The sequence below is a fragment of the Calliphora vicina genome, chromosome 4 (assembly GCF_958450345.1).
Source record: "Calliphora vicina chromosome 4, idCalVici1.1, whole genome shotgun sequence".
Classification (NCBI taxonomy): domain Eukaryota; kingdom Metazoa; phylum Arthropoda; class Insecta; order Diptera; family Calliphoridae; genus Calliphora; species Calliphora vicina.
In genome coordinates this window covers 55958613-55985880 of record NC_088783.1, presented here as the reverse complement: position 1 = coordinate 55985880, position 27268 = coordinate 55958613, and the positions used below count along the sequence as shown (strand labels likewise).

Here is a 27268-nt window from a genome sequence, read left to right as displayed (position 1 = left end):
GAATTCTTATTGATTTTTAATTTTTTATCAATTTTAAAAAGTTTATAGTTTCACTTATATGGGGAGTGGGTGTGGCAGTTGTACAATTACGCCCATTTTTGAAAAAAATTTGTGTAATATTCTGATTATATATTGTACCAAAAATTATAAATGTACTATTATTTATTACCGAGATATGGAATTTTGATTAACTAGAATGTCATAACCTCGCACTGAGCGTTGTGGTGAATTTGGATGCCAAGGTATGGTAGGGGGTGGGTATGAGTCATCAAACACTCCCATTTTATCATTAAACAGTTCTGACATATTTATAAAGCCGTGACCGAAATTACAAGTTGATACCTACACTGGAAGTATTTTTGGCCGCCGACTCCATACAGCACCGACCACTGTGCGATGGAGCACATTCACCATAAGCTTTGGTGAGCAATCGCTGAGCTTCAGTTGCACTTTCTTCATAATAAAGAAAGCAAAACTTTCTGCATATGACGCTGTGTTGGCACAAAATTCGATATTTTCGAAGCAAAAAAAAACTTTTTTGTTTACAGTATAATTTCTAATAACTAAGAAAGAATAAATGATAGATAAGCGTTCAAAAAATACGCCATCTATTGTAAATGCCTTATTTATACACCTTCCATTAGTATTGCTAGTATTTCTGAAATACAAATGGAATTTTCAGAAATATTAATCGACTTTTTAAATTTTGCATCCGTCAAATACAATTTTGACAGCAGCATTTTAAAGATATTGGCCCATAATTATAGTCAGAAATAAAGTATATTTTAAGAGAAATAAAGTCGTCTTTACTTAAGAGTAGACTTTAGGTTTACCATAGACAAGATAAAATATACTTTTGACGTTAAATATAAAACTAGCTGAAGCTGTTTTTAATTCATTTAACAACAGCATCAGCTGTTCTTTACCAAGTTAAAAAGTTCGTCAACAAACAAAAATGTTTATGTTACAAGATATTGGCAGAGATTTTGCAATTATTGAACAGCTGTCAATAAAATTAGAACCAAAATATCCTAATTATGATATTAATCTGATTTTTTTTTTATTTTTCCACCACAATTTGATTTTTTTTTAGATTTCGCTGTTACTTTTTTTTTTTTTTAATTTTCTATGTCAGCTGTTCAGCGGTGCCACTGGTCTATATTTTTTTGTATATTCCCAATAAGCATTCTTGCTGGAATTCAAGTGTAAAACAACTTGAATTCCAGTCATACATTCAAATTTCAAGGGTTGAAATACAGTTGTATTACACTTGATTTCAATAGCATTCTCCAGTGTAAAGGAAACTTGAATTCAAGTTGAACATTACAGTGTTAATACAATTGAATTCCACCCTTCAATTAATGTGTAATTCAAGTTCAAGAAATAATTGAATTCAAGTCGACATAATAAGCGAATTCAAGCTGTAAATTATTCCTAATAAATTAAAAATTCAGCGGTGCCACTTGTCTATATTTGTTTGTATATTGTATGAAAATATTTTCTACATTTGAGGTGGCACCCAGTTAAAGTCGGTTCAATTTAAAACACACTATAATTTTGACTATAGTTGCTAAATAATTAAAAGCAGGTTTTTACTAGTGTTTGACTATGATTATGGGCCATGACCTTTATATTCTTGGTTGTGCACCAAGAATATAACATGACCTTTTCGAATTGATTTCCAGATAAAACCGTTCAACTGTAGAATGTCTTGCAATCTCGTTCAGAAATGTCCGGCATTCTAGATTAAGGTTGGATGTCATGTATAAATCCTAAAGATATTTCAGAACGGTATGACTTTTAGTGTAATTTCGAATATTAACCACATATAACCTGTCTGAGTTAAATTACACACACATTTCAGTTCGACAGTATTCGTAGGTGTAATGCCCCATTTGCTATGATCCTTTTATAGACACATTCGCCTGAATGTTATAAATTCAGGACAAATTCGAATCCAAAATAACTCTCAGACACTGCGAAGTCGGTTGTATTTTGATTTTGACTATGCGATTTGAGAATTGTTGGCTTAAAGTTGAATTTTACGTAAAAAATAGGTGTTCTTTGGATGAAACTGGTCCCCTCGGCATCAATAATTTTCAAAATTGTTTTCATTTAGAAATATTTAGTGTAAACTTAGCTTTTTAAATAGTATAAATTCCTAACACATCTTCTTAAAAATTTTTTAGATGACTTAAAAAGAAAAAAAAGATTTTTTTTCCCAAAAAACTAGCGAAAAATCGTATTTTTAATTTATTTTAAATTCAAATACATATAACTTTGGTCTTAGTCATTATTTTTAAACAATTCTATCTTTATTCAAAACATACATTTATAGTTATGGAGGAAATCGGACAAATTTGGACACCATGTTATCAAAAAACTGGAGTAGGGTGGGTAAAAATGTTGAAAATTAAATTTTCAAATGCGAATATCTCCTAAGCTTTAAGAGATAATTAACAACTTCGACGAGGTTTTAGCGGTCGAAGAGGAGATTTAAAAATTTCTTTGGGGACCCCCTAACCGCGCCCCTGGTGAGCCCATGAGGTCCAAATGCAAAACTTAAACTTTAAAACACTCTTTGCGCATCTAAAATTTCATTTATACCGGACTAACCGTTTAGAAGTTACAGAATTATTTCCCTCTTTGTTTGTTATACCACTGTGTGCCATTAGGATGGGGAGTTTCCCTCGAGAATAGTACAAGTTTTTCGGACTGCAATACCTTAGTTCACTTAAAGTGTTCCAAGCAGAGATTGTCTGAGATGCCTATCACATTCTATGTGATTTTTCTATATTAGAGGACAATAATAACATTATCGAATGTCAGGTGACATTATTCAAGACTCGCTCTATGTCCCAGAAAGACACTAACGTAAGACCTTTCAATTATTCAACTGAATGTTACTCATGTGCTAGTGAAGTGTCATCTCGACAAATTTTCTATTTATTTATAGGCATTTTAAGAGGCTTATAGTAGATTGGGTATAATTGACATTCTTTGATGAATATCAATCATTCTCTTCAAAGTTTGCAGTAGGAAGAATGATAGACTACTTATTACATCTGAAGTCATTCGGTTTCATAAAGATTTCTTCTACCCTTTGGGATGAAAACCACATTGAATCTAGTGCATGATTTCGGAATAAAACAGTATTCATATATACATATATATCCAATTAAGCGAATTAGCTTCTCCAGAAAAAAGAAAAAGTAACATTCGTCTGATCATAGATTAATTCCATGTCAACCCTATCTCTGAGGGAAGAATAGCTTAAAAACAGGTTGTATTCTCAAATTAGACTACCAGAGCGTTAACCTCATATTTAATATCAGCCGTACTTTCAATAGTCGCCTGTGCTGGAAGTATACTGTATATATTTATTACCATTATTTTGGAATAGGATCTAAAGATCGTAAGATTTGAGCATGTAAATTTTACTAAATATTACTATTAAAAATACACAATTGTTTGCTCTTCCCTGGTAATTTACCTCGAATATATTCTCATAAAGACATTGTCTACTGTCATGTTGATACACAATTGTAACAAAACTAAAACAAACTTCCTATCTACATATATATATCTATACAACAAGAATTATGTTAGTGACTAAATTATTTGGCCAAAATATGTGTAACACTCTGGTAAAATGTGCTGCAAAAAATGTCTAATGGAATGTAAGAAGAATGGTGTCTTGTCTACAGATTGTAAATCATCTAGAACGAATTTGCATTCATTACATTACCCTACTTACATGCTACGTACAACAGACAAACACCCACATTTGCTTGAACACACAGCACGCATTACCATAAGTCTACGTATTTTAACAAGGATATGCCAAATTTTTCTTTAGTTAACATATGGAGGACAATGACATTATTTAAAAAAAAAAACAAAATTTTTGTAAAAGGTTTATAGAAATATAAGTAGATTCATAATAAAAAGTTAACGATGAAGTTGTTGTACAAAAATTATTTTGGAACACATTTGTGTTTCATTTTGTTTTGGCCTTGCAGACATGCAGCATTATCCGGGCATATACAAGGGGATTGGAAACACAAATAATTTTCATTTGTTACCAACAATATGACACTTATTTTTATCTCTCCCCCTACCTTTGAGCCGTACCTACACTAACTGCTAAATACATGTAGCACAAAACCCCCACCCACACCCTTAATAACGCATTGCAATGCAAATATTTCAAAAATATTTCATTTGCCAGTGAACATATTTTTTGTTGCTGCTGTTTTTTAACATTTTGTAAATTCTTTTTACATTCAAACATTCATACACCATCAACGTGAGTATAATACATGGAGTAAGTATGTAAATTTTAAATGAATTTCCAACAGTTACTTACAATTACATACATTTACACAGAGATATACAGTAATAACAGCTCTAGCAAAAACAACTTTTTACAACCATTTCCACTTCAATAAAGGTGAATTGTAAATATTATCCTATTATACTCGTACATTCGTTTACTCTATACATGCTGTATTTATACGAGTAAATGAGTGAGAGTAAGTGCTTGTACCTGTAAGTATGATTGTATGTATGTTTGGTTAAAATAACACTTCATAAGGTAGATCTATGTAAATATTATTTTCATTTTCCTCTCTCTCTCTGTGTCTTTGGTATCTTCATCACACACTCTGCATTGCTTTATATCTCCATACAAATTCCCATATGCATTTCTGTGGTGTGTATTTACTGTACTGTTGAGAGTGTGTCAGTTTGCTTGTTTCCTTTTCTTGTGTTTAATATAAATCCTTTAATCCTTAAATACTGTGTAAAATGTTTGTAGTTGCATTAAAGAATATTGAGTGTTACAACAGGCAACTTAATAGTACCAACTGCATATAAAGAAAGTTTCAAAAATGTGATTAATAAAATCTTATAAAACAGAGAATAAGTAAAAGTGTTTTTTCGAATCTTAGTGCTGAATCTTATATGCGCTCAACCAATATAATATGGCCAACAATTTTTGCGAATTTATTTATTTATTTGATTTTGACAGTAATTATTTGGTAAATATTATTGAAATCGTATATTTTAAATTAAATTACTGGCCGCTTTAAAATGTATTTTCCCAAATGAAATATATTCATGTTTTTAATAGGAATCATAAAGCTTCGTCATAACTCTAATTTTTGAGACTTTAGAGTTAAGAGCTGTTTCCAAAAGTGCATCTAGGATGAACCATCCCAAAGCGGACAGCAGACGGTTTTGTCATCTGTGATTTTAATGATTTTAATTTACCACAGTCATTATGCATTGCAAGTGTTTTTCAAATCATATACTTTTTGATCGAGACAGTTTCAGGTCAAACAATATGACATCTAAAAAATATCACATTCATAAGTGTACATTAGGGATATAACTATTGACAATTTTTGCAAATATGCAAATTGGCATAGCATAGTCGAATAGAGCATTAAAAAATATAAAAAAACACGGTGTTATTTTTTTTGCGGTTGTTAAAAAAGTTCACGGACCAAACGCAATAAAGTTTTTTCATGAAATATTTTCAATTATTTTTTAATACAATATATTTTATTTTACTAATAACTGCGGACATACTTCAAAAGATAAGTTTTAAATAAGGGATGTGTGGGATACACACTTGCAAAAAAAACGAGTAAGAAAATTGCAATATTTTTGAAGGACGGAGTTTTAAAGTGGCATATTTTTGAATCTAATTGAGATATTGACTTGAAATTTTTTTTGTAAGACCAGAAATTAACTTATCTAACCAAAAAATATAGCTCGGAAAAAATATGGATCAAATTGTTCCAAATATTTGCAATCCAATTAAAATTTTGATATAAATTTTAGTTTTAGAAACTCAATGAATATGTAATATGTAATAAAATCTTTATTTATTAACGAAACTCAATGAAATTTTCAGCGTTTTTTAAGTTTTCATTCTAAATAACAAGGTGTAAAAAAACTTGTCAAAAGGTCAAAGGGAATCCCGCAATTCCTAAAAATTGGAGTGAAAATCCCAAAAATGGTATTTTTTACAATTTTGTCTATAGGGTCCACATTTCCTTCGGGGCTCGGAAAATAATTTAGGGATAAATAGGGAACACATCAGGGTTTCCAAAACTGCTTTCCGTTTTCTGATCCCAGCTTTGGGATTTTAGAACATGTGGCCCAAATTTGAAATTTTGATAAAAAAATAGGTCAATTTCCAAAGGGCGTAGGGCCGACACATTCGAAAAATAGAACATCTTTTTTATACCAAAATGTTCTCCGTAAAGAAACTTTATAGAAAAACATAAAATTGTTATATGTTCTTAAAGAAAGTTGTTTTTTAATAAAAAAGGAGTTATGTTACCTTTTTGTCCAAAAAACAGCAAAAATATACTATTTTTTGAATTTTTAAATTGAAAATCTGTTATTTTTGGATTCGTAATTGATATTGCTCTGAAATCTTTTTTATGTTATTGGTAATTTAGTTGTCTAACTAACAAACAAATTTGAGTCCATACGGTTCAAAAGTGCGCCCTGTATTTTTAAAAAAGCGGACCAAGGTATAGCAACATTTTAAAATTTCAATTTTGAAATGCCTATAACTAGGAAATTGTTAGAGATAAATAGCACATGCAAGCATGTTTTTTCAAGATCTAGCCAAAACTATAAAATTCTTTGAAATGGGATGGGAAACAAAAAAATGGCACGTGTTTAAAAATTTTACATGTCGAAGGTACCCTACTTTGAGCGCCGCTCCTGGATTATTTGTAGGGCCCATTTTAATAACTAAAACTCGAATACTCCTTGGCTACACTCAACTCAAACTTTATCCCGATCGGACTAGCCGTTTAGAAATGCCAGATTTATTTCCAAAAAATTTCGATTCTGGCCCACTGTGCGATCCTCACAAAAGTTGGTAAAAAGTTCATATAAAACTAGTTTATGACCAATTTCATCACGATATTGATTATTATAATACAATTATGAGTGTTCAAGTCATATTATTGACGACTGTTTTTTCAAAAAAATGAGTTCAGCAATTTTTAGGCTTAACGCGTTTGTTAATAAACAAAATTGCCGCATATGGAGTAAGACCAATCCACAATGAACTCTACACACTCCATTACATCCTGAAAAATGCACCGTTTGGTATGTTTTACATGCTGGTGGCATCATCGTACGTAATTTCTTTAGAAATGAAGCCGGAGCTCGCGCTGCGGTCAATGAATATCATTACAGAACCATGATCCATGATTTTATTTTTGAAAATATGGATTGCGTTTATCCGGGAAAGATGTCTTTTCAACTATCGATTTATTGAAATCAAAATTTAGCGATAACTTGATTTCGAGCAATGAACCTGTCAATTGGCAACCAAGTTCGAGCGATTTGTCATTTACGATTATTTCCTCTAGGGCCAAGTGAAGTCACTGGTTTATGCTGATAAACCAGCAACGCTTGAAGTCTAGGAGGCCAACATTGTTCGTGTTATTTGTGACATACCATCAATTCAATGCCAAAGTGGTCCGAAAGTGGACGTCCATAATGCGCTTCACAGCCCTGGTGGGCATATGTCCGAAATCATTTTCTAATGTTAATGCCTTGTTTTTGGAATAACAAATTTGTTTGATTAAAATTTACATTTTTGTGGAATTTTTTTTTTAATTTCAAGTTATATCCGGCTTAAAAAAACACACTTAGAACTAACCATAACATTTCCAGAGCGATCACAAAAATAAAGATTAATGGTTTATTTAATAGCTTACTAATTACTAAATATATACGTTAATTTAGCATACTGAAAATATAACTCATATACGTGAAGATAATTTTGGAGAAAAAATTAGCGCAGTTTTTATCAGTACATTTTCAAGTATGTGAAATTAATGAATATTTCGTAAAAAGTGGCGAATTCAACAAAATGTTTTTTTTTATATAAAACTGGCAATAACTTGACTTTGGAAATTTTTACACTAATCGATGTAGAATTTCAAGCAATTTTTCAATCTTGTTTAGCCACAAAAAAAATAATTTAGCCTTTAGCCTTTTTTCTAGCCTTTTTTAGTTTCATTTAGCCATATATATTTACTCTAATGAAAATTATATATTTAATCTAATGATCTGAAATTGTTGCTGTTGAAAATTAGTAAAATCAGTTCAAAAAAATTGGCAGGGATATTATGACAAAAATTAACTAAAAAAGTTGAACCAGTAAACAATTTAAGCACATACAAATTGCTGGACCTTCTTGGACGTTATTTGAATACAAATTGTTAATAAATATGTTAATGTATTACGCGCGGGTCCGGGCATTTATATAATCATATGTAGTGTTAAAGAGATTACTTTTAACTTTATCTGGGCGATGTATTGAAGTAAATATAGTACTTTAACAAATATTTTATAACACATGACATGTAGTATACCGTTTTCAAAGACTACAATCCAACCAATTTAGAAAGGAAAATTCAGTTCATTATCGATAATAATTTAGGTATGATCATTTTTATCTGATCAAATATAGAAAATTAACTTTTTCCAAATTTAAATTAAATATTTATGTTTGCATATTTTGGCTACCTTAGTTTTGATATGATATGATATTTGTTTCTGCATTACATGAGAGGCATATTTGCCATATATACACTTATCAAAATATTCTCCATCGAATTTATCACAAAGGATTACTTTATACATAATTTGTCTTTCATATTAATAAATTTGCATAGGAGCATTTTGCAGGCCAGATGAGGCCAGAAATACGAGGCTTTAAAAACATCGGCATATGATATACGTGTGGCCCCATATTAAGTTATTTTAAAGTTAAGGATCAACATACAGGAATAAATATTCTTATTTTCTTGCATTTGAACGTGTGTTATATTCATACATTTTTGTTTGTCTATTCGGCATAGCCAAATGTAACATTCTAAGTTGTTTTTTGTGTCAAATGTATGTATTTTTTTAATTAAAATTTTTAGCCCTTTTTTAGCCTTTTTTTAACCTTTTTTTAGCCCTTTTTTAGCCTTTTTTTCTAAGTATTTAACCCTTTTTGTTCACCATGAATTGGCAACACTGATTACATCATACAGAAATATCGAACGAATTTTTTCGACTCAATTTTTATATCCTACACCACCATAGTGGGGAGGGTATTATGCGTTTGTGCAGATGTTTATAACGCCCAAAAATATTAGTCTAACACCCACCTTATACCGATCGACTTAGAATCACTTTCTGAGTCGATTAAACGATGTCCGTCCGTCCGTCCGTCTGGTCGGCTGGCTGGCTGTCCATGTAAACCTTGTGCGCAGAGTACAGGTCGCAATTTTAAAGATATTTCTATCAAATTTGATACATATTACTTCTTCGGCCCAAGGACCAAGCCTGAAACTGGCTGAAATCGGTCCATTATTTCACCTAGCCCCCATACAAATGTCCTTCCGAAATTGGACTTTATCGGTCATAAATGTTTAATTTATATATGTATCTACACAAATTCCGCTCCAAATAAGTTTTGTATACACAAAATTCATGTCACCAAATTTTGTTAGGATCGGTCCATAATTAGTCATAGCTCCCATATAAGGCCCACTTCCGAAAATCACTTTAACGTGCATAAATCGCTTAAAAATGTTGGTATACACACAAAATTCAACGTAGCTAACTTTAATATAGACATAAATCACACGTAATTACATGGTGATCGGTCCATAATTGGTCATAGCTCCCATGTTAGGCCCACCTTCGAAAATAACTCAAAAATATAAATTATTGAAATTTTAAAAGAAAAATGTTTTTACCGACCATACTTTCTTACATGTTTTTTTATATAAATCGTTGAAACTTTAAATTTAATTTTTATTTACATATTATTTACATATATTTACATATTTGTAAATAACACTCAAAAATTAAAATTAATATCTGCATACAAATATTTCTGACAAAAAAATCAAAAAATAACAACTATTTTTGACAAAAAAAAAAAATAAAAATCTGAAAATAACAATTGTGATTTTTATTATAAATGTCATAATTGTTACGATCCCTGATCATATAGTATTGTTAATTTAGGAGTTATGCACCAAAACGACAAATTTTGTTCATAAGTTCTAATCTAAAAGAGTAAACAACTTCTAAATCTTTAAAAGATATATAAACGACTTTGGTTATAATCATTTTCATGATTTGATAAACATAAACTTTTGCACTATAACTCTGGTAAATATCATTAAAATCGGATTTATAAAATACAAGTATTTAAAGACACAAATAAATTAAATGTGAATAAAATCGCAAGTTTTTCGAAATTTAAGAGAATGAAAATGGGATTATCCACTTGACTCTAAAAGGTATGTTTTTTTTTAATATGGTCAATATAGAAATTTGATTTTATAAGCCCTTGATAAATTTTAAAATGTATTATGAATCTGTGGAGATGATTGTGGAGGTGAAATATTTTAATGTTATAAACTATTTCTTCTTGGTCTCATTACTTAAATATTTTTGCTGGCATATATTGTAAAATCCTTTAATAAATTAACAAACAAAAATGTTACTTTTTAAATGTGAATTTGGTAATTTTGGCAAACAAACGCATTCACATATTAAAATACCTACAATGAAATGCTTATTCATTTATAAGTGTATAAAAAAAAAATATATTTTTCAAAAGTTGTAAAGTGTATTTCTATGTAGATTTAATACAAACATTTAACAAACTTAAACCAACACTACAATACACTTATATTTCAATGCACACACACTCAACCAGACTCACGCACACACACAGATACAATTATTTACATACACTACATTAAGTAGAAAATTGTATTTAATTCATTTAGTTGTTGTTTAATTTAATTTTTTAAAGCAGTCAAACACACAGACACACAGGCAGTCAGGCTGTATGTTTTGCTCCCTTAAAGCTAAAAATTGATTGCGACACATGAGTTTGAGCATAAAAAGGATAAAAATGCTCTTATTTGGTTATTATTGCTGTTGTTATTGTTGTTATTGTTGTCGACATACATTCATTTTCATTTCATTTTATAGTTTGTTTGCCCTTGTACTTGTAGTTGATTGTTTAATATTTTAAATAAAATTTATTGTTTATTTTAAACACACAATTTGTTGTGCAAAATACTCGCTTAAGAGCAAACAAACAAGCCTATAACAAGTACTGGCCGGGAAAGGTTTATTATTTATTTGTTTGTCATCTCTAAAGTTCAATGTGTGTAATAATTAATAATAAATATAATTTTTTTTGGCAAATAACTTTTGGGCAAAACAAAAAACGTTTTGTAGCAATTGTTGGCAAAATAAATTAAATGCTTTAAGGTATTTAATGCATGTTAGTGTTTGTGATTTTGCAATGTTTATGTAAATATTTTAATTATTAAATATTGATATTTTGCTGCGTTCATTAAGTATGAGCCATTAATGTATAATTTCTCTTGCATGTACTTGAAGGCTTACGAGAGCAATAAAGTTATATTATAGGCTTTTAATTAATTTTATTAAAGAGATACTTCATTGTTGTGGGGTTTATTAAGTTAGAATTCCATAATTTTTAATATGTAGTTAGAAAATGCATTTAATATACAAAAAATATTTTGAGATATATAATAGGCTTCAAATATATTCAAATATATTATGTGAGGTTCACATCTACTTATATGAAAAATGGTATTGTAAATTAATGTCTGAGAGAATTCTTATTATCAGAGTTATATTGTGCAATTTTATGGGGATCATTTTTGTGTAAGATCGTAACCCTCTAGCTCCTCTCTTTAGGGGTCAATTTGACTCTTATTTCGATAAAATCAAAAAAAGTCCTTTCATAAGGAACATTTGAGGATTAAAATTTTCTACGAATATTTTTGACGGAAAATTTGATTGGGGGTCACACAGATACCAAAGTGTTAAATAAAGCTCTTTTCGCATATTTAGCAAAATTATACGACACCTCAGGTCTCACGATTATTAAAAAAATTGCCAAAAATTCAAGTATGATCCGAATGAGCTGAAATTTAAACTATAAATAGTGCTTAATAATATCTAGTTTATTTTACTATTTTTAAGTTTATTTATTTATTTTTTTATTCTCGATGTTTTTTAGATATGGCGGGCCAATGGTTGTCCGATTTTTTTTTAAAAACTAGCTGACCCGACAGACGTTGTCCTGTCCAAGCAACAACAGCATACATGTAAAAATCAATGTACATATTTTGAGTTTTTTTTATAAGTAAGCGAATTTTGGACTGAAATATGAGTGATCACAGATCTAGCCCTTTTACTTGATTAAACGCTTTTTTATTTTGAGTTATTTTGAGTTTTTATATAAAAAATCGATTTTTGTTCAGAAATATGAGTGATCACAAATCGAGCTGCTATTCTTGATTAAACGCTTATGGGCCAAGTTATTAGCGATTTTAAATATTGTGAGTTTTTATATAAAAAATCGATTTTTGGCCAACGCAAATAGAAACACTCATCGTTTCTCGGATGGACCTAATGTGTCGTTGGAAAATAAATCGAGAATACCTGAAATTTCCTTGCATTTCGGAGTATAGCTGCGTTCGGCCAAAGTTATCCTGCCGGCACATATCAACAAATCTGGTCAATGCGGTTGATCAACCATTTTCCAGATGCCATGTCACTACCTTTGGTCACATATTTACAGCATTTAATAAGTGGGCGTATTAGTTAGGCTATTATTGGGCGTAAACAAATTTTGTGGACTATTGGGAACATTTAAAAAATAATAGCCAAATCGGTTCAGGCGTTCTGCGATTTTAGATATATCGAAAAAAAGTGGGCGTGGTAAATTTTCCTTACGAATTTTACTACGACGATTTTAGATAAATCGAAAAAAGTGAGCGTAAAAGTGGGCGTGGTCAATTTTTCCTTGAGTAAAAACTTAAATTTCCTTCAGTAAAAACTTAAATGTAGCCGTTTTCCGATTTTAGATAAATTGAAAAAGTGGGCGCGGTCAATTTTTCATTCCGTTAAAACCTAAGTTGGACTATGACCAACAATTTAAAAAAAAAAAATTTATAAATCGGTTCGGCCGTTCACAACTGATGCAATTACCAACGAACGACAATTGATTATTATTATTTATATAGAATTATGTATATGGGTCATGGGACTCAGACAAAATTTTTCAACAAGATCGGTCGAGAACTCTCTGAGTTAGAGGGGGTCAAAGTTTGACATTTTGGTCAAGCAGTTGTTTATTTCTTATTCTTTCTTTTTTCTTATTGTTCTTAGCAAAATGTGTCCCAAATAGTTTAGATAGCTCTTTTTTCAATCTTTGGAAAAAAAAATATTTAAAAAAATAAAAAAAATTTAATATTTTTTTTCCGAAATCAAAAACTTTTTTGACTTTTTTTTAAATGGGCCCTTTTTTCTTAAAATAAAGCTTAGATATTTTCCTTGAACACCTATTTGGTCGCTTAGTGGGATGCGAGTGGGATATATATCAAAATAAATGTTTTGTAACTGAAGACATACAATTTTTGATTTTGATAGATATCCCACTATGCTAACAAATAGGTCTTAAAGGTAAATACCTAGGCTTTCTTTTGAGCAAAAAAAAAAATTTCAAAAACTGTATGTCTTGAATTACAAAATATTTATTTTGATAGATATCCCACTCGCATCCTACTAAGCGACCAAAAGGGCCTTCAAGGAAAATATCTAAGCTTTTGTTTGAGCTAAAAAAAAAAATTAAAAAAGGGTCCATTTTGAAAAAAAAAGTCAACAAAGTTTTTGATTTAGCAAAAAAAGTCCAAATTGTATGTTTTGAGTTACAAAATATTTATTTTGATAGATATGCCAATCGCATCCCACTAAGCGACCAAATAGGTGTTCAAGAAAAATATCTAAGCTTTATTTTAAGAAAAAAAGGCCCATTTTAAAAAAAAGTCCAAAAAGTTTTTGATTTTGTCAAAAAAAAAAATCAAAAATTGTATACCTTGAGTTACAAAATATTTATTTTGATTGACATTTTTTATTTATTTTTTTAAATATTTTTTTTCGAAAGATTGAAGAAAGAGCTATCTAAACTAGTTGGGACACATTTTGCTAAGAACAATAGGTAATAACTTACATGGATAAGAAAAAACACCTGCTTGACCAAAATGTCAAACTTTGACCCCCTCTAACGCAGAGAGTTCTCGACCGATCTTGTGTCTGAGTTACTATCCAATAGAACTAACCTTGGTGCAAATTTCATCCCGATCGATTTCAAAAGTTAGTTCACTTGACATGAAATGCCCCATATACTTGTAGTATAAATATGGAGTTTGATGATTGTATAATAGAAATAACTGATCCACTGGACACAAACTCCAGTAATATTGTTTTCGAATAAATTTTACCAGCATTTTAAAAGAGGTTTAAAATAACTATATTTGGTTGTAAAATATTCGTCTAGCCATTTTAAGAGTTTCTAATCTAATAGTGGCATTAGTTTCGTATTGTCGCACTCGTAGTTTTAGTCGGTATAAAATCAATAGATTTCGTTTAGTTAAAAAATTTAAGAATTTCGACTATGTTTAATCTATAAAACATGCATAGTTAGTTTCGAAATAGAAATTTTTCAAATCAGATTGTAGATAAACAAATTTAAACCACTGTTATTGTTATTATTTTATCTAAATATGAATATCCTTAAAAATTGGACTGTTAATCACCTTAATAATTCCTTTAAGAACATAAAATTTTAATTGTATTTATTCTTATTAACCGAATTTTCTACTGTGGTTTGAGTTGAGTGAATCAAATTTGGTTATTTCAACCGTAATGCTTCTTTGCCAACTGACAATCTATGAATTTAATATATTAAAATAGAAAACAAATTTGTCCATCGTAACGAATCGGTTAGTTACAAAAGTTACAAAAAAATATTCCCGAGAATTCCCGGGCAAATGTAAAATCTGCTTATCAAAATTTAAAAAAGAAAATGAAAACAAAGTCTCTTTTTCTTTTTAGAAGAAATAATTTTCACTTCATTTAATACATTTTTTACAGATTTAGAAATAATTATTGTATTCTGTAGTATGTTAGCAAAACAAAAAAGTGTAATTAAACACAATAGCTGTTTCTCAGTATTGCCGCATACCATAACAATCATGTAACTGGAATTCGGCAATTATTGCCCCTTAATCGTTGTGCGGCAACTTACGGCAACCAAATTTATGAATTTTGAGGCAATCATGTAACTGCAGAGAATTTTATTAGGACAATCGTATTTTTGTCCTACTAATTAATGTATTGCGGCAATCGTGCAACCCTAGCTTTAGTGTAGGGTATTATATGGTCGGGCTTGACCGACCATACTTTCTTTTTTAATTTGTTCATATCTCTCTGAGCATTTATTTTACTATTTACAACGAAAAATTGTGCGTTTTTAATACTTATGAGTGATATTTTATAATTATATAATATTCATACGGTCCTACTTCCGAAAATCACAAAAATAAATTATGGAAATTTTAAAAGCAAAATGTTTGCTATTTACTCAGAGGCTTGTCTGATCATACTTTCTTACTTGTTTTGGTATGTGTTAACCCTTTTACGACGAAGAATTTTCCGCTGGAAATTTTAAATTTTTTTTTGCGGATTCTTACTCGGAAAGGCGACATTACGAGACTAAAGTGTTGTCAAAATTTAAAAATTATTACTCCTTCTACGAGAAAAATCATGGCTCATATGTATCCCATTCGTCGTCAAAGGTAAAAATTTGGGAACAAATGCATTGAACAATTAAAAGCTTTTTTTTAGTTTCAAAAAGTCGAGTATTGCTTTATTTACATTGCAAAACCAATAAAATTGAACAATGGCATAAAGTGTTCCCAAACCTAAAGCGGCCAAAGAATTTTTAATTAAACTCCAGATGAAAAAAGACAATCAAAATTACGTTTCGAAAGCTTATACCGACCTTGATTGCATATACGGGCAGGTTTTATACCCAGCAGAAAGTTATAATATTTTCCATAAGTGAAGCAGATTGAAAGCAATGAGTATCCATAAATTGGCAGAAATAAGATTGTACTCTTCTACGATGGAATATATTCAGTACCGTTTATGTCCAAGATTATGATTCGAGGTAGTTTTGAAAGTATTCTTTCAAACTTACATTTTGCTATCAATGCTGAACAGCTAAGCCGTCGACCAATTATACCACTGGGCCTTAAAAATACGACCAGTAATAAATCATTTCAACTTAGCATTTGGAAAAACTTTGACCCAAGGCAAATGCCGCAAAGGGCCGCAGTATATGACAGACAAACCCATAAGCTTGGGTGTAGTTACAAGTTTAAATTGGTTATTTATATAAAACTGATATATATACACAGGCAAAAACGCAGAGAGAGGTTGACATTGGCGAATTCGTGGTTCAAGATATGACAGCAGACTTGGAAAATGTTATATTTCGATAACATTTCCAATAATCCAATATTATTATATAAACTTATGATCAATCGAAGATCGTCTGTTTTTGGATGGCTGTAGCTGGACAAGATAGAATGGAGGAGTCAGGACAAAAAACTGAATTGATAGTCGAACAAACACAATTTGTTTCGCATGTACAAAACAAAAGTGCTTTACTGGAATAGAAATTGTTTTGATTTTTATCACAAATAAGTTCGATTTTGATTTAGATTTTATGAACCATATACAGGATCTCATAATTTTAAATTAATATTTTGTGCATTTTAATGTTTTTTACTGAATTGTTTGTTATTTCATTGTTTAGAAATTATAAAATATTAAATAAAATAAAAAAAATTTAAAGAAAAAGCTCCTTTGTTTTTACCATTGACGACGAATGGGACACATATGTCCCATCATATTTTCAGTCCCCTAGGGAAAAGTATAGAACCGATTCAAAATGCGTTGGTCAATAAATTTACGTAAGGCATTGGTACATCTAATACTAAAAGTTTATCCAACAGTATCAATTAGAACTCGAGATATAAGAAAAATAAAATTGTTAAAAAAAATATACGAATTTCTGACTTTGGGAATCCCTTAAGCCAAACTTAAAAACATAACCTTAGTATTAATATTAACACCAAAGAACACATTTGTTTTGCATCGAACAACATCGCTTAGATCAAAATCCAATGAAAATTGTGGCTGTAATGACGAAAAAAGCAAATGGGACATATGTGTTGCATTCGTCGTCAAAGGGTTAAATATCATTCAAATCGAATATGTAAAATCAAATGAATAAAAAGTTGGATCCCAGCTAATGTAAGTTCGTTCTCAGAAAGCAATTGAATTAAAACTAACACCATATAGCAATTCTGTCGTATTTAAGAGCTTGGAGTACGGAAATACTTATAATTTTTCTCTATCTCTTCCTTTTGGTGAAATAACGAAATTCTTAAAGTTACATATCCACAAAAATTATTAATATGTTGGTTTGAATTTGGTTGTTTCTGTCATTGAATAGATACATAATTTAGCTTACAAAAAAAGGATTTAAATGTCGTTTCAAAAAACGCAATTTTTTCAAATAATTTTAATTTTCTTCATGCTCATTACGTTGATCGTGAGACAATAAACTCATATATTTGAAATAAAATAATTTATTTTAAAATTATTTTCACACTAAAATGTAATTTGAATTTGTAACTTTAAGAAAAAAAACCGAACTCTATGGACTCCAATTTGCATATTTTTTTCGTGTAATGAATTAGACAGCCAAATGTTTGTGAAAGGGAAATATATTTTAATCAATTTTATATCTTTAAATCGATTTCATTATCCAAATGTCCTCAAATGTTACATCATTTAGTTCTAGATTCTGAAAAACACGGTCAAGCTTAACCAAACCAACTCTATTTTTTAAGGGCAGGTCTAATATTTATATATAAAAAACAGCTTTAAAAACCTATTTCAATTCCTAGGAAAAACATTTTCCATTTACTTTTCCCATTAATATTTTCATAGATCTTTTTATGGTGAATTATATATAAAAAATATAGACATAAATGCCAGTTTTTTATGTTTCATGTAAATTTAAGCAAACAAAAATATTGAATATTACTTACCACATCACTTCTTAACTGATTATCAAGTGAATCGACTTGTTCAAAAAATTTCCAACTCAATTTTTCAGCACTATGAGATGAAGGCAATAAATCACTTTTGGCCGCATTCAATGAAAATGAAATTAAAAGATTTTCTTTTGATTCTAGACAATTGTTAGGGGATTTTTTTGAAGATTCATTGGAGGCATCCAAAAGATTTAATTGACTACTGGTCTGGTTGTTTATATCCAAATTTTGTTTAGACAGAGATGATGAAGATAAATTAAAATTTAACTGTGCATTACAATCATCGGCTGCAGCATGCAACATGGCATGAAATTGTTAAGTGAATTTGGTTTAAAATATTCGTTCTTGTTTTTTTGTATTAAAGCTAAAAGATTTAAAATATTCGTTGTTAAGCAAATAAAGTAATTTTTGTGTTAAGTTTAGCAATGCATTTATCAAGAGATTTTTAAACAAATATTTATTTATTTATTTATTCAAAAAAAGGGGATTAATGGAAAAATAAATGAATAAATTTATTATTATTTTTATTTGATTGTTCGTATTGTGAAAATGAAATTAAACTGAAATTGTACATTTACATTTCCATTTACAAGTAAATGCATGAACAGAAAATTGTTTTGTATTGCTATTATCTCAATTGTAAGAATTTATTTTATTTTTTGTGTGTTTGGCCTGACGTCAAATTAAATGATTTTCCAATCAATTGCACTTTGGAATATAAAATGGTTGAAATGATATGTGTGTCATGCAACATATAACAGCCGTTGCAATTTTCAGCTTTAGTAGCAGCATCTGTTATTGTTGCATTGTAATGTGGCAATGAAACAAAATTGCATTCATACATTTGCCATTGTAAAATCTCAAACAAAAAAAAAATTATTTAAATACTGACACGATTATAGCACGCACTTGGAATAAATTGTGCGTTCAGCTTCCAAAAAAAAGACTATCTCTCACACCACACTAAACTATTCATACACATGGCCATTGACTGTTGTTTTTTTTTTGGAAAAAAGTCATTTAAATGCTAAAAATAATCAGTTTGAAACACTTTAAACCACTAGTAACACTAAAAAACTAGACCCACTTTATTTAGTAACACTGCCAAACCATAATATTAAAAAAAAATAATTAAATTTTGTTTTATCTTTGGGAAATTCAAGTTTAATTTTTGGTTTTTCTTTTTTCACAAAATTTTTAACTTTTTCAAAATAGTATTCCTGCTTTTAGTTAAACAAAATTATAGAGAAAAATCATGAGCACGTTTTGGGTTACCGTCTTGAGCTAAACAACCGTACACGCGCACGTTTTGCCAAAAACTAAAGTCGTATTTCTATTTGCTAAAATTTCATCACATTCAGCACTCACACACGACTGAAATTTGTTCGTGTTTCCTTCATTTTTCTTCTTTCAGTACTTTTAGAAATACACTCAAATATACTCAACAGATTTTCTTTGTGCTCTCTTTTTGTATTTAACTTGGTTATTGTTGTCTGCAAGCAAAACAATTTTGTTTGTGAAAAAAAGCTTTTTCTTTTTCCTCATTTTCTTTTTCTCATATAAATAGATGCAGACTTTGGGAGAGTGAGTGTTTAGGAGAGTGAGTGTTTAGGAGAGCAAAACACACGAGTGTTTTTCTTCTCTACTCTCTGTTTACAAAGTTTGTTTACATTTGTTTATTTGTAAACAGCAACACGTGCGTTCTCTGTTATTAATAATGCAACAGTTTATAGTTTGTTACACAGACTTGGGGGTTGTTGTAAAATAGCACGTGTTTTATACATTTAGAGTGGCCAGATATTTTTAATACTTGCAGAAAATTAGCAATATTTTCAAGTTTATTTTAATTTTTTTCTTTTGTTTAATTGAAATTAAAATGATAACAATCCATAAAACTATTTAGAAATTATCAGGGTGTTATAGAAACATTTCTAATTTTTATACCCTTCAACTTCGTTAGAAGGGTATATATAAGTTTTTCATTCCGTTTGTAATTTATACATTTTTCATTTCCGAGCCTATATAGTATATATGTATATTCTGAATCCTTATAGATAGCGGAGTCGATTAAGCCATGTCCGTCTGTCTGCCTGTCTGTTGAAATCAATTTTCTGGATACCCCAGATATCTTCGAGATCCAAATCTTCAAGAATTCTGTCAGACATGCTTTCGAGAAGTTTGCTATTTAAAATCAGCAAAATCGGTCCATAAATAACGGAGATATGAGCAAAAAACCGGTACAGCCTCGATTTTTGACCTATTTTTGATCTATATATGGATTACTAAGTTATTAATATAGACAATATGGATATCTAATGATAGATATTTCAAAGTCCATTGCAACGATGTAGAAAAGGCTATAGTAAGTTGGACCTGCAATGGGTCAAAATCGGGAAAAATATTTGTTAACACGAATTTTTTTCTTAAAAAAATTTTTTTTGTCATTAATTTTTTTTAAAAATTAAAAACTAAAAAAAAAATTTTGAAAAAACTTCTTTTTATAAATAAATTTGAAAAACAATTTGGAAAAAGAAAATTTGAAAAACAATTAAAAAAAAATTAAATTTTGTTTACCTAAAAATGTTAAAAAAAAATTATTTTAAAGTATAATTTGGTGAAGGGTATATATGATTCGGCACAGCCGAATATAGATCTCTTACTTGTTTTTACATGAATTTGTTTAAAATAATAAAGATTTAAAGTTAAAAAATTTCGAAAAAAAAGATAAGATTCCCAGCTAAAAACTTACATTGAAAAGTAATGAGTTAACAATCTAATTAATATAACTACTCTTCACCGCTTATACATTGACATTTTAACACATTATTTAACACGGTGATGTCAGCGGAGGCAAGTACTTACCACCTCCGCCTAAAATTAGGGACTTAAATAAGTATAACATACAAAATATTATTTTTCATCTCATTCATATCACATGTGCATATTTTTTGAAAATATTTAAAATTTTTCAAGAAGCTTTAAATTTGTATTAGATTTTAATCAACAAAAATGTAATCAATAAAACGTTAAATGCGTTTTATTATGAAATAATTCTGAATTTCGTAAATCACTCAAAAAATCATCTTCTAACAATAATTTTGAAATTGCATTTTAGTTTTTCAAATATTTGAGGAAAAAAGCAACAGTTTAGCTCCTTATTGATAAATATTTTTCCGAATATTAAAGAAGTATTTTGTGTCTTATATTAGTCAGAGAGTGATTAATGCGAGACAATTTTAGCTTAGTGGTTGTAAGAAATAAAAAAGAAAAAACATGACAAAATTTATTTTCCAACTTGTAAAATAAATGACAAACATTTATTTGATTCCAATCAACGCTTAAATATTAAATGAATTAACTATTGAATGTAAAATTTTTGTTTTCACAAAAACACGATAATTTTATCAAAAAACCAAGTTTAAGTAAAAATTTTACAAAAATCTAAAATTTTTCAGAAATGATTTTTTTTTTTTTGAAAAATTGGATTTTTTGTTAACTTGTATATTAGGGTGAGCCGATGTGTAAGCACCAAAATTTGTCGATATCATTTCTAAAGAAATTCACACGTTGAAATCAATGGATGGTTTTTCGAAAAAATAATAATAATATGGAACTAGTTTTGGTCGAAGGTTTTTTTTTTTGAAATGATATCGCCATCGTTTTAAGCGTAGAATTTTACCTTGGATAGGATATATTTAAAAAAAATTAAATTTACACGAAAAAAAAATTTCGACAAAAACTCTTCCAAAACCTCAAATTTTTTTTTGGAAAAACTGCCATCGTCATAGTTTTTTGTGTACAATTTTAACTTGGAAAAGAAATACTAAAAAAACCTTAAAAATAAGAGTTGAAAATGATTTATTTTTATATGTCGCAATGGACGTTTTAATATTTTCGAGAATCGATGGCATAATATCGTTTGCTAAATAGACATACATTAGAGTTCGTTTGTGACCAGGTCACTTCATTTGATTTTCGGGTATCATAATTTTTATGAAGGTTTTTGCTCAAATACAAATAATGGCGTCCTTTTTTTTGGAAAATTTTCACTCCGTTAAAAAGTTATGTGGCAGTTTTAAAGTTTTGTTAAGGCAAGCTAATAAAAAAATTTCTAAACTTTTTTTTACAAATTATTATTTTCTTGTTAAATAAATAACTTTGAAGCCACATAACTTTTTAACAGGTTGTGATAGAAAGGAAATATTGGTACCATTTTAATAAGCTTTCATCATGTACATACATATATTTAAAAAATCTAAAATACTTTTTTTTGTTTTTTATGAGATTTGCGCCACTGTTGTGGGCTTTTGAAACTATTTTTAAGGATTCAAAAAACATCAATTGTATAAATTTTTGATTCAGAATCGACTGGTTAAATTAGATTTGCAATATATTCAACCGGGTTTGCTCTACAGAAAAATGTGCTCAAAATGCGCGTCTTTATGTGCGTTGAACTACCACAAGGAGTGAAAATTTTCCAAAAAAAAGAAAGCCATTATTTTTATTTCCGCAAAAACCTTTAGAAAAATTATGATACCCGCAAATCAAATTTTTTAAATTAACTCTAATATACATATTTGTAAAATTTTCTATTTTTTAATTAAAAATTTGTTTTTGCAAAGTTTTTTTTTTGTGCAATTGTAAATATGACATTTTATGAATTTTTTAGCGTTGAATGAATTTTTGAATTTTTTTTTCAAGTTGACTGAGCACATCATCTTTGTACACTTTTTTATACCAAGTAAAGACCAGTATGCTCTACTGTCATACTGGTCTAATAAAATAAAAATGGAGAAATTCGGGAAATATTTAGACCCTCTGATATCAAAAAAACTGGAGCAATGTGTGTAAAAATGAGGTCCAAACTCAAAACTTGTCCAAACTCAAGTCTTGTCGAGCTTCCTCTTTGCTTATGTCAAATTTCATACAAATTGAACTAAACGTTTAGAAGTTAGAGATTTATTTATTTATATACTACTGTGCTGCCGACTTCAAACTGCTCAAATTTCAACAATGCACTATGTGCCCATTTCCAATTTTTGCGGCAAAAATTCAAATGTTCAACTTTCGCTTTTTGAAAAAAAAAATCTACAGTTCAATTCCTAACACTTCGACGACATAAATGCAAAAAATGTATCCCAATTGGCCACTCAGTTTATATATAAACGGCTATGAAAGTTTACATTTTTTAAATAATTAAAACAAATTACATAAGGAAAAAGTTTTTTTTTTTTAAAAAAATTGGTTATAACTAAGATTTTACCAAAATGGATTACAATATCGGAGGTGTGTACTTAAAAAACAACTTAAAATATTTTACTAGATATTTATATTATATGTAAAATTTCGTGTTTTTATTAGTAATGTTCTTTGTGAAGTTACGAAAAAGTTGTTTGTCTTCTGTAGTATAGAACTTACATTTCCTGCATTTTCCCAAGGAATGATACATATCTGGTTATTTGTGGGAAGGTCAGGCTTCATTACGTACTCAAATTTTTTGCAACTAATTGCACCGAAGCAAATAATTTTCATTTTTCTAGAAATATACTCAAATTTTTTTGTAACTATTTTTACCAAAGCATGAGAGCTTAATGTGGCAAGTTTTATAACGATAGCGAATGTCAAATACATACATATACAATTGCTTACCCAAAATTTACTTATAGCAGAGCCCTAAGAAAACGCCAAACAAACGAAGAAATGCTATTTGTAGATATTGTTATGAGACTATAAATTGAATTTTTTAGAGAATTGTTGGTGTGTTAGAAGGGGAGTTATAAAAAAGTGAGGAGGGGGTTAATGGCAACTTTTTTAAAATGGTATTTGTGGAAAGAGCTATGAGAATATAGATTGAGATTTTTTTGAAAATGTTTGTGAGTTGGTGGGGGGGGGTTTATCAGAAAAGAGGGGAGGAGTATTGCCAATTTTTTGAAAATACTTATTTTAGCAGCACAAAGTTTTATAAATCAAGAGATTTTAAAACATTGAACAATTATTTTATTAACTAAAATGTATCATTCGAATATAAATGATATATTTTAGAACTTTGGGTAAAATTTTTGAGGACATTTAAGGATTAAAATATTCTATGAAAATGTTTGCCGGAAAATTGTAAATAAAGCTCCTTACTCCTTAATAAATGTGAGATCCGACTTAACTGAAATTTAAAATATAAATAGTCCTTAAGAGATATTTAGGTTTATTTATTTTTTTTAATTCTGCTCGATCTTTTTTTCGTTATTTAGATATGAAGGGCCTATTGAGCTATATTTTCTGTAAAATTCTTATAAAATCAAAACATTTTCCTAACAGTTATCTCGTACGTATAAATAGTTACAAGTATCAAAATTTGAAGCATGTAAAAATAGCCGTATTTTTTAAGTTTTTTCCCAAAAAAAATCCCAACATTTTTTCTTTTGTAGAAAAATAATTTCTTCGGGACTCTATAAAATTTGTATATGATACCAAAGGAGAACCTAATGCAAAAACGTGTAAAGTAAAACATGGCTCACTTAAGCGGAGCTAGTTGCCCCCAGATCTATCCAAACTTAGGCAATTTAAAAAAAAATAAGTTTTAGTAAAAAATTCTAAAAAGGTTTCTCCATATTTGTATAACTCTATATCTTATTTAAATACGTGCAAAGTTTTTTCAGTATCACACGGTAAATAATGTCGCAGTAGTCATTTTCCTAAAAAAACTAAGTTTTTGGAATACATTTTCCCTATAGATGGTAAAAACTACGTATTGATGGTGAGTATACAATACTCGGCACAGCAGAATATAACACTCTTACTGGCATACTTAACACGGGCGGCAAGCGTTTTTTAATTGTCAAAAATTCTCATGCCCATACAATTTGTATGTAGCATACCGAAATAACGCGGCGGCAACGCTATGGCAACGCTTTGCAATTGGAAAATCCAATTTTGACAGCGCGTTTAATAGTGAAGTTAGTTGCAAAACACAATAAATGTAAACACATACATACAAAAGGAAAAACAAATAAGCAAAAAAAATATATATTTGTTATAGAAAATGGAGGTAAGTGTAAATATTTAAAATAGTATACATATATTATTTTCTTTTATATTTGGGGGATTTCATGTCAAGTGAACCAACTTTTGAAATCGATGTCTTCCGATCGGGATGAAATTTGCACCAAGGTTAGCTCTATTCGATAGTAACTCAGACACAATTTTTCAACAACATCGGTCGAGAACTCTCTGAGTTATAGGGGGTAAAATTTTGACAATTTGGTCAAACAGGGGTTTGTTCTTATCCATGTAACTTATTACCTATTGTTCTTAGCAAAATGTGTCCCAAATAGTATAGATAGCTATTTCTTCGATCTTTCGAAAAAAAATATTTAAAAAAAAAAATAAAAAATTTTTAATATTTTTTTTCCGAAATCAAAAACTTTTTTGACTTTTTTTTAAAATACGCCCTTTTTTTTTTTTTTTTTTTCTTAAAATAAAGTTTAGATATTTTCCTTGAACACCTACTTGGTCGCTTAGTGGGATGCGAGTGGGATATCTATCAAAATAAATATTTTGTAACTCAAAACATAAAATTTTTGACTTTTTTTGCAAAATCAAAAACTTTGTTGACTTTTTTTTTCAAAATGGACCCTTTTTTAATCTTTTTTTTTAGGTCAAACAAAAGCTTAGATATTATCCTTGAAGACCCTTTTGGTCGCTTAGTGGGATGCGAGTGGGATATCTATCAAAATAAATATTTTTTAACTCAAGACTTACAATTTTTGACTTTTTTTTTTGCAAATACGATTTTTTTTCCAAATGGGCCCTTTTTTTAAAATTTTTTTTGTAGTCAAAAGAAAGCTTAGGTCCATTCCTTTAAGATATTTTTAGTCCCTTAGTGGGATGCGAGTAGGATATCTATCAAAATAAATATTTTGTAACGCAAGACATACAATTTTTTAATTTTTTTTTGCAAAATCAAAATTTTTTTCCAATATGGGCCCTTTTTTAATTTTTTTTTTTTGCTCAAAAGAAAGCCTAGGTCCATTCCTTTAAGATATTTTTAGTCCCTTAGTGGGATGCGAGTGGGATATCTATCAAAATAAATATTTTGTAACAATTTTTTAATTTTTTTTTGCAAATTCGAATTTTTTTTTCAAAATGGGCCCTTTTTTAAAAATTTTTTTTTTGCTCAAAAGAAAGCTTAGGTCCATTCCTTTAAGATATTTTAGGTCCCTTAGTGGGATACGAGTGGGATATCTATCAAAATAAATATTTTGTAACTCAAGATATACAATTTTTGATTTTTTGGCAAAATCAAAAACTTTTTTGACTTTTTTTTAAAATGGGCCCTTTTTGTAATTTTTTTTTTGCTATAAAGAAAGCTTAGGCCTATTCCTTTAAGATGGTTTTGATCGCTTAGTGGGATGCGAGTGGGATATATATCAAAATAAATGTTTTGTAACTCAAGACATACAATTTTTGTGTTAAAACATTTATTTTGATAGATATCCCACTCGCATCCCACTAAGGGACTAAAAATATCTTAAAGGAATGGACCTAGGCTTTCTTTTGAGCAAAAAAAAAAATTAAAAAAGGGCCCATATTGGAAAAAAATTTTGATTTTGCAAAAAAAAATTAAAAAATTGTATGTCTTGCGTTACAAAATATTTATTTTGATAGATATCCTACTCGCATCCCACTAAGGGACTAAAAATATCTTAAAGGAATGGACCTAAGCTTTCTTTTGACTACAAAAAAAATTTTAAAAAAAGGGCCCATTTGGAAAAAAAATCGTATTTGCAAAAAAAAAGTCAAAAATTGTAAGTCTTGAGTTAAAAAATATTTATTTTGATAGATATCCCACTCGAATCCCACTAAGCGACCAAAAGGGTCTTCAAGGATAATATCTAAGCTTTTGTTTGACCTAAAAAAAAAGATTAAAAAATGGTCCATTTTGAAAAAAAAAAGTCAACAAAGTTTTTGATTTTGCAAAAAAAGTCAAAAATTTTATGTTTTGAGTTACAAAATATTTATTTTGATAGATATCCCACTCGCATCCCACTAAGCGACCAAGTAGGTGTTCAAGGAAAATATCTAAACTTTATTTTAAGAAAAAAAAGGGCGTATTTTAAAAAAAAGTCAAAAAAGTTTTTGATTTCGGAAAAAAAATATTAAAAATTTTTTATTTTTTTTTTAAATATTTTTTTTCGAAAGAT

At 29.1% G+C, this 27268-nt stretch overlaps 1 protein-coding gene across 1 annotated transcript in view; it reads right to left on the bottom strand.

Annotated features, from left to right (window-relative positions):
* Positions 1-18420, bottom strand: part of LOC135957109 (uncharacterized) — a 53905-nt gene extending 35485 nt beyond the window's left edge. Inside the window, exon 1 of the mRNA XM_065507783.1 lies at positions 18066-18420. Coding sequence (XP_065363855.1) covers positions 18066-18374 — 309 coding nt within the window. The 5' untranslated portion in view covers positions 18375-18420. The remainder of the gene's footprint in view (positions 1-18065) is intronic.
* Between the last annotated feature and the right edge of the window lie 8848 nt (positions 18421-27268).